An 8,689-nucleotide genomic window follows, 5' to 3' on the forward strand; every position below is an offset into this window, starting at 1 on the left:
ACGTAAAAAGCTTAAAGTCTTTGACTGGAGTAAAAATATCGGATGCTAACCTGTCCTGTTTCCGCTTGTCAACGTTGGACACCACGCGGACTTCCCCGTCTCCTCTTGGACGCCCGTAGCCAATCAGAGGCTGGTTCTTTAACGTCAAACAAACACGTCTTGTCATACACGTCTTGTCATATCTTCTTCTAATAGCCTGTGGATGTTTATACAGGATGTGTGTACTACACATGTACCATTCATATTAATACAGATGAGTAAAAGAGGTGATAAATGAAAAATACATTAAAAGTAAAAAGCATAAAAAATGTATAATACTGCATTTAAATACATTATTTTACAATTACATTTATATTAGCGTTGTCAATCCATGAAAATATTCAATCAATTTAATTAATTTTGCCCGTAGTTAACTCATAATTAATCGCATTTAATTGCAGAGGAAAATGTTTAATAAGTTTAATATGTGAGGATGTAAATCGATTTGATGGACAACTACAATATTCAATTTTGGAAATATGGATCATATTTCATATAAAAAAATAATACACAATTACAAGTCACACAGTTTTTGAATGCTTAATGTCCCACTTTTTTGATCGTCCCTGAACGCACCTGTATTCTGCAATGATATTTTAATATATTTAAACTATTGAACATAAGATAATAATGTAATAATTGCATTATTTTGTGTATTATATTACATCTGCATTTATGTCAATAATTTAGCAATGGTAATAATGAAGTTAATGCATTATTGAAAAGATATATTCTGCAGGTGTACCTAATGAAACGGCTGATAGACTTATAAGTCACAGCTTGAGTCGAGGCAATCGGAGGCGCGGACGTCTTTTTCGAATTTTAAACGACTAAATGGCCGCCGAGGCTGGAGGCCATCGGACTGCCTACTGGGCCAGCACGTGTGGAGTACCAGGTTCTCGATGCAGCGCTGGTACTGGTCCATCTCCCGCAGAGTCTCGTTATCTCTCTTCAGCTCGTTGACAAACTGAGCCAAGTCCTGCAGACCAACAGGAAGCATTTGCACCGGGAATTGATCGCGCGTGGAAGGCGTGTCTTACTTTCATCGCATCCAGCGCCGTTTTTAGGTTGCTCTTCTCCGCAGCGTCGGGAGTGTGCTTGACCAGCTCCTGATGGACACCAAGACAGTGATGGACACTTGTTATTATTATTTCTCCTTCATAGGGAAATGAACCGTGTTGGTAAGATGAGCCCAGCAATACTGCCACCTAGTGGCCTTTTATAGGCATTACTACCAATATTCAGCACAAACAAATCAAAATGGACCTACTTTTTATGCTGGTCATTAACCATTCACCTCTCTTGGATAGATAAGATGTTTATGTCATAAAAATATAATATTTCAATGTATTTTCTCTTTCCTTTCAACCCCACAACAAACACATGCATTTTTATTTATTTTATTTTGTGACTTTCTGCATTTATCACTTTTATTTTATTATTAATATCCATTATATTATATATATTACATAATTAATATCCTATATAATTCTAATATCAATATTGTATTATTTTATTTTATTTTATTATTTTAAATTTAAATTAAAAATATTTTAAATTAATTATTTAATGTAATTATTAAGTCATGTGATCACATGATTAATTATTTTAAATTAAATTAATTAAAAAAAAATTTTTTTATTTCTCTCATTAGCCAAAGAAACATTAATTGACTGACATAAATTTAGAGGTATATTTTCCAAAACTTTTCCAGTTTTGCTTTCTACGTGATTTACAGGTGAAACATTCCAAAGTCGGGAAAAAACGTTATTGATGGCGGGAGAAGGCCAGCGTGCGGGTGCCCATCTGTTGACGACACCCCAGGACGACTTTGTGAAGGTCATAGACGACATACGAGCCAGGACGGCCTTTGAAGCTCCTCCTCCTCCTCGTAGGGCGCCTGCTATATTTTTAAATGTGATCACGTGACTTGACGAGCTGCAAAGCTACGGTCCCGGACCCCCGCCAGGCCCAGACACCCACTCATTTCATTTCTGCTTGGTCACTTCCTGCCTGTTTCCTTCCCACCTTCTTCCTTCCACACGTGTCCCCTGAGGGATGGACACATCAATTCAACACGGCACTCCTGCTTTTATCCCCGTCCTGCCCGACGGCTCCTGGCTGACCTTTGACCTCCAATGAGAGGAGGCAGGCATTTGACGATGAGGCAATATCCTGTAAGAGTGCATGTCCTCTGAAGCAGCACTGAACCAACAACCTGGCCTGGAAGCAAAGCCCAATGCTAAGTCATGTTATCCAATGTGGACAATGTCTCCATCAAGTGGCCAAGTGGGGAAGGTGCATGTATTTAGTTTTTACAGGGATCGAACGCGAGTCTTCAACTCTAAACTGTTACCAAAGCGTGACAAAAAATTCACTAGATTTATTTGGAATATTTTAGCCTTGTCATTACTTTTATTTTTGATTTCATACAAAAATAAGAAACACTACAGGCGCCTTCATAAAACGTCAGCTAAAACTCAAATAATTCAATCAATAAATCTATAAGACTAATATATAAATATAAATAAATCTCAAAGTAAATGTTATCATTAAGACTGTCAATTGATTAAAATATTTAATCCTGATTAATTGCATGTTGTCTGTAGTTAACTTATAATTAAATGCATTTAATCACAGTTTAAAAATGTTTTTATGGACCATAAGTAGGGATGTAAATCTTTTGATTTTTAATGTTTTTTGATGATTACTTATCGACTTATTTCCTGGGGAATGGAACCATGCAAAATATGAAATATTGACACCCCCCCCAACCCCCCACCCCCAATTTAAATACAGTTCCTTGTCCGATGAATTCGTTTTGACTTTCATTCATTTTCTACTGCTTATCCTCACGGGGGTGCTGGAGCCTATCCCAGCTGTCTTAGGGTGAGAGGCGGGGTCCACCCTGGACTGGTGGCCAGCCAATCCCAGGGCACTTATAGACAAACAACCATTCACACTCACATTCATACCTATGGACAATGTGGAGTGGCTAATTAACCTAGCATGTTTTTGGAATGTGGGAGGAAACCGGAGTACCCGGAGAAAACCCACACATGCACGGAGGGTGGAATCGAACTCGGGTCTCCTAGCTGCGCGCTAACCACTCAAACACCGTGCAGCAGTGCAGAATATGGAAGTTCCATCCTATCCCCAAATGGGATAGAGTACAAAGTGGACAAGCATCCTTACCTGAAGGAGAAGGTGGTACTTGAGGACCCTCTGCATGGGGACCACCAGCAGGTCCCTCAGGGCAAACTTGCCATTGTTGGCCCTCTTGGAACACTCCTGGAACCAACAAAGTACAACAAACTTCAAACACTCTAAGTCTGACCCCTAACCTCTAACCTCTAACCCTAACCCCAAAAAACGTAACCAACTATAAGACGTCCCGCACCTCCAACTTGAGGCGAACATCTTCCTTCTCCTTGCAGATGAGGTCCAGGACTGCGATGGCGACCTCCACGCGGCTGCAGTAGACGCCATAGATGAGGAGCCTGCAAGGCACGGGGCAGCACAGTGAGGTGGGGGTGTACCTAATGCTACGGCCAGATGTGTGGTGTTTTAGACGGACGAGAAGTTGGAATGCGTTCATGGCAGACCTTTCCTTGTAGCTGATGAAGATCTGGTAAAGGTTCAAAGCATTCTTGTTGAGGATGGAGTCCCGAATGTCCACCATCAGGTTCTGATGAACCTTCACCAAGTCCTAGGATGGAGGTTCCATGGAGGTTCTTACACGTTCTTTCACTGATCAACGTCTTTTTAGAAAAAGATGGGAAACTCACTGGGATGTTGACAAACACTTTGTCTATCTCCGCCACGGAGAGGAACATCTTCAGAGGGTTGAGAAAATACTGCGAGAAGACAAAAATAAAGTAGAAAAAGAAAAGATGAGAGCTGTAGTGTTGACAATCTGGCACATGATTCAATATTAATCACATTACTGCTTAGCAAATGAGGGGAAGGTGCAAGTGATCATGCAAGAAAGGCATGCTGGTAGACGACCACAATGCACCCACCATTAGTTTGGTATGCTGGGTATAAATATACCATAAAAGGTACTTTGCAACATATACTTCCTCTTCGGGTTTTCCCTTCAGGGGTCACCACAGCAAACCAATCTCCTCCATCCAAGCCTGGCTTCAACATCTGCCTTTCATGTCCTCCTTCACTACATCCATACCATACCTACATACATCCATAAAGCTCCTCCTTGGTTCCTCTACGCCTCCTACTTTCTACCAATACATCTACCAATATCTTCACTAGCTCTCCTATGGACATCCCAACCATCTCAGGATGGATGGATGGATGAATGGATGGATGTTGGATGGATAGATGGATGAGTGGATGGATAAATGGGCGGATGGATGGGTGGATGGATGGATGGATGGGCGGGCGGGCGGGCGGGTGGGTGGGTGGATGGATGGATGGATGGATGGATGGGTGGGTGGATAAATGGATGGATGGATGGATGTTGGATGGATAGATGGATGAGTGGATGATGGATGGATGGGTGGATGAATGGCTGGATGAATGGCTGGATGTTGGATAGATGGATGATGGATGGATGGATGGTTGGGTGGTTGGATGATGGATGGATGAGTGGATGAGGGGATGGATGGATGGATGGATGGATGGTTGGATGGATGGTTGGATGGATGGATGGATGAATGGATGGATGGGTGGGTGGGTGGATAAATGGATGGCTGGATGGATGTTGGATGGATAGATGGATGAGTGGATGATGGATGGATGGGTGGATGAATGGCTGGATGTTGGATAGATGGATGATGGATGGATGGATGGTTGGATGATGGATGGATGAGTGGATGAGGGGATGGATGGATGGATGGTTGGATGATGGATGGATGAGTGGATGAGGGGATGGATGGATGAATGGATGGATAGATGGATGAGTGGATGATGGATGGATGGGTGGATGAATGGCTGGATGTTGGATAGATGGATGATGGATGGATGGATGGTTGGATGATGGATGGATGAGTGGATGAGGGGATGGATGGATGGATGAATGGATGGATAGATGGATGAGTGGATGGATGGATGTTTCTCAGCAGTAAACAATGCCATTGTGTTTGCTGTAACGTCAACTATGATATCTTCAGTAATTCCACCAAAGTGTTAAATCTCCAGTAGTCAAACTATAGTATGCGTGCGTGTACCTTCTCGATGGATTCCAGCGTCTCTGTGTACTTCTCCTCCGTCTGTCTGATCTCGGAGAGGCAGCAGCTACGAACGTCCAGCTCGGCCTGCTTCTGGAAAGACAAAGCAAAGGCTAGAATCTTCATGAATGAAGCAGATGTACTGGAAGCAGCGAGCATCACCGACAGGAGGAGAGCCAGGCCAAAACGGGGAGATGTTAAACCCTGAAACGATGCTTGATGGGTCTACCTGCTCTTCAGTCCTCATGAGGTCCTCATAAATCTCTCCACCTTCACACATTTCTTCCAGCCCGTACACCGCCGCGTATAAGTCGTCTTCATTCTCCGTAGCGTTTTCACTACAAAGACATAAATCATGTTTGTATTAGGTGGTCCTTTTTAATGTGGTGAGAAGATCCAAAGAGCTTTAATGCAGGTTCTGATGGAGTGAAATAATGATGCTCTATGTGGAGCAGTGATGGTCTGTCAGGGAGACCTGGTGGTACGTGTGGTATACATGTAGTACGTGTAGAACATGTGGTACATACTCAATCAGGTCTTCCAGGTCATCGTAGACGTCCTCGTCCTTGAGGCTTTCCTCTACGGGAAAGGGCCTACAAAAAGACAGAGCTAAGTTTGGAAGGACCGGAACGCCGAGGCCCCATGCGGAGCGCTGAAGATGGCCTGGACTTACCTGAATCCTCCTTGTTGGGCTATGTCCGTGTAGGAGAGCTTGGATAGTGTGTCCATGACCTGGTGAAGGAACATCAGGTCATGAGAGCAGTTTTTGACTTTAAAGTCACATGCTGCACTTGAAAGGATGGAGCGGGGCTGTCTATCATGTACGCAGCTTCCTGTGTCAACGCGGCTGTGGCTTCCTGTGGCTTCCTGCGGCTTCCTGCGGCTCGGCCTCTCTGCGGCCTGGCGGTCATCAATCATCACACCATCCTAAATGCCAGATGGTTGCGATACTCAGCAACCCGGCCTCGCCGCATAGACATAGAATGTCCTGTATTCATTGGTGGTAGCTAGTTAGCTGGGGGGGGGGGGGGGGGATCCGGTCATGTGACTTGGATTGGAGTCAGACACGACTCACGACTTTGATGACATCAGACTCAACTTGACGATATCGTAATACTGGCAACTCAACCAGTCCACGTGTTTTGTGGGCTTGGAGAAGGCAAGTAGTAGTAGTAGTAGTAGTAGTAGTAGTAGTAGTAGTAGTAGTAGTAGTAATGTAGTTACTAAGTGATGAACATGGGTTGTGTAGTGCAGCGTTGTAATATTAGTAGTAGTAGTAGTAGTAGTAGTAATGTAGTTATTAACTGTAGGTTATGTAGTGATGTCATCTTTTGTTAGTACTGTTCCTAGTAGTAGTAGTAGTAGTAGTAGTAGTAGTAATGTAGTTATTAACTGTAGGTTATGTAGTGATGTCATCTTTTGTTAGTACTGTTCCTAGTAGTAGTAGTAGTAGTAATAGTAGTAATGTAGTTACTTAAGTGATGACCGTAGGTTATGTAGTGATGTTGTGTAGTGTTAGTACTGTTACTAGTAGTAGTAGTAGTAGTAGTAATAGTAGTAGTAGTAAAAGTAATGTAGTTACTAAGTGATGACTGTAGGTTATGTAGTGATGTCATCTTGTGTTAGTACTGTTCCTAGTAGTAGTAGTAGTAGTAGTAGTAGTAATGTAGTTACTAAGTGATGACTGTAGGTTATGTAGTGATGTCATCTTGTGTTAGTACTGTTCCTAGTAGTAGTAGTAGTAGTAGTAGTAGTAATGTAGTTACTAAGTGATGACTGTAGGTTATGTAGTGATGTTGTGTAGTGTTAGTACTGTTACTAGTAGTAGTAGTAGTAGTAGTAATAGTAGTAATGTAGTTACTAAGCGATGACTGCAGGTTATGTAGTGATGTCATGTAGTGTTAGTACTGTTACTACTAGTAGTAGTAGTAGTAGTAATGTAGTTACAAAGCGATGACTGCAGGTTATGTAGTGATGTCATGTAGTGTTAGTACTGTTACTACTAGTAGTAGTAGTATTAATAGTAGTAATGTAGTTACAAAGCGATGACTGCAGGTTATGTAGTGATGTCATGTAGTGTTAGTACTGTTACTACTAGTAGTAGTAGTAATAGTAGTAATGTAGTTACTAAGCGATGACTGCAGGTTATGTATTGATGTCGTGTAGTGTTAGTACTGTTACAAGTATCAGTAGTAGTACTGGTGGAAGTAACGTGTCCAGTAAGTGGTCTGAATGAAAGTAGGTTATTTGGATGGTCTGGGTGCTTCTCATCCCGTGTTGTGTTTATGTGTCGGTGTATGCGTGGTGTAATCCAAGGTCTCCAAGAGCAGTAAATTGGCACACGGGCCTGCAAGTGGATAAGCCAGGATGACATGCGTGACATTCCCTTCTGGAACAATCTCTCGTCCTGCTCGCTGGTCAACAAGGCTGGCTGGAGCTCATCCAGCAGCACCCTGACTTCCTCCCCACAAGGACGGTGATGGCGGAGTCCCACCAGCCAGCCAGAAGTGAAGCCCGCACGGCCGAGATTATAGCAACATAGCCTATCTGCCTGTGGGATTATCAGATTAGACCGCAAGCTTCTTTGGACCTCGGCGCTCTCAAACTGGAAAGTTTGGGATGAAACCGGAGCGATGCGCGCCTTCTTAAAAGAAGCGATGAGTACACGATGGCGCGTTAGCGCGTCTAATCTCCTTTACCTTTCCGAAGTTCCGCACGTCAAACAGGTCGAAGGCCTCAAACAGATCGCTTTTCTTCATGCCGAACACGTTGCAGCAACACGTCAAGAAGGTGCGGATGTTCTTCAGGCACAGGAACTGCAATCAATTATTAGCATCAATATAAGATCATCATTCTCCATAATAAACATAACAAATGTATAGAATGTATTAAAACACAACATGGCGTACTATGCATACATGTACTATGAGGCGTCTTTCATGCTTAAACCTGCAATGTGGACTGAACAACCACTTTTTCACGTTTCTGACCTAGAACTGTAGTACCAATGTAGTATTCTGGTACTAAAACATTCTGACCTAGAACTGTAGTACCAATGTAGTATTCTGGTGTTAAACCATTCTGACCTAGAACTGTAGTACCAATGTAGTATTCTGGTACTAAAACATTCTGACCTAGAACTGTAGTACCAATGTAGTATTCTGGTGTTAAACCATTCTGACCTAGAACTGTAGTACCAATGTAGTATTCTGGTGTTAAACCATTCTGACCTAGAACTGTAGTACCAATGTAGTATTCTGGTACTAAAACATTCTGACCTAGAACTGTAGTACCAATGTAGTATTCTGGTGTTAAACCATTCTGACCTAGAACTGTAGTACCAATGTAGTATTCTGGTACAAAAACATTCTGACCTAGAATTGTAGTACCAATGTAGTATTCTGGTGCTAAAACATTCTGACCTATAACTGTAGTACCAATGTAGTATTCTGCTGTTAAAC

General features: G+C 42.5%; 1 protein-coding gene across 5 annotated transcripts in view; it reads right to left on the reverse strand.

Moving 5' to 3' along the window:
- LOC131109370 (guanine nucleotide exchange factor VAV3-like) overlaps window positions 1–8,689 on the reverse strand; it is a 34,822-nt gene that overhangs the window by 20,377 nt on the left and 5,756 nt on the right. For 3 of the 5 annotated variants that reach the window (XM_058061293.1, XM_058061291.1, XM_058061292.1), the window contains exons 2-12: window positions 7,928–8,044; window positions 5,902–5,960; window positions 5,756–5,821; window positions 5,458–5,566; window positions 5,229–5,321; window positions 3,828–3,896; window positions 3,440–3,748; window positions 3,235–3,330; window positions 1,080–1,148; window positions 932–1,018; window positions 51–136 (exon numbers count right to left, since the gene is read on the reverse strand). In XM_058061293.1, the coding sequence (XP_057917276.1) occupies window positions 51–136; window positions 932–1,018; window positions 1,080–1,148; window positions 3,235–3,330; window positions 3,440–3,748; window positions 3,828–3,896; window positions 5,229–5,321; window positions 5,458–5,566; window positions 5,756–5,821; window positions 5,902–5,960; window positions 7,928–8,044 (1,160 nt within the window). The remainder of the gene's footprint in view (window positions 1–50; window positions 137–931; window positions 1,019–1,079; window positions 1,149–3,234; window positions 3,331–3,439; window positions 3,749–3,827; window positions 3,897–5,228; window positions 5,322–5,457; window positions 5,567–5,755; window positions 5,822–5,901; window positions 5,961–7,927; window positions 8,045–8,689) is intronic. The other 2 variants (XM_058061294.1, XM_058061295.1) reach the window with 1 other exon arrangement.

This window comes from Doryrhamphus excisus, chromosome 22, assembly GCF_030265055.1.
Source record: "Doryrhamphus excisus isolate RoL2022-K1 chromosome 22, RoL_Dexc_1.0, whole genome shotgun sequence".
In the NCBI taxonomy this organism is placed as follows: domain Eukaryota; kingdom Metazoa; phylum Chordata; class Actinopteri; order Syngnathiformes; family Syngnathidae; genus Doryrhamphus; species Doryrhamphus excisus.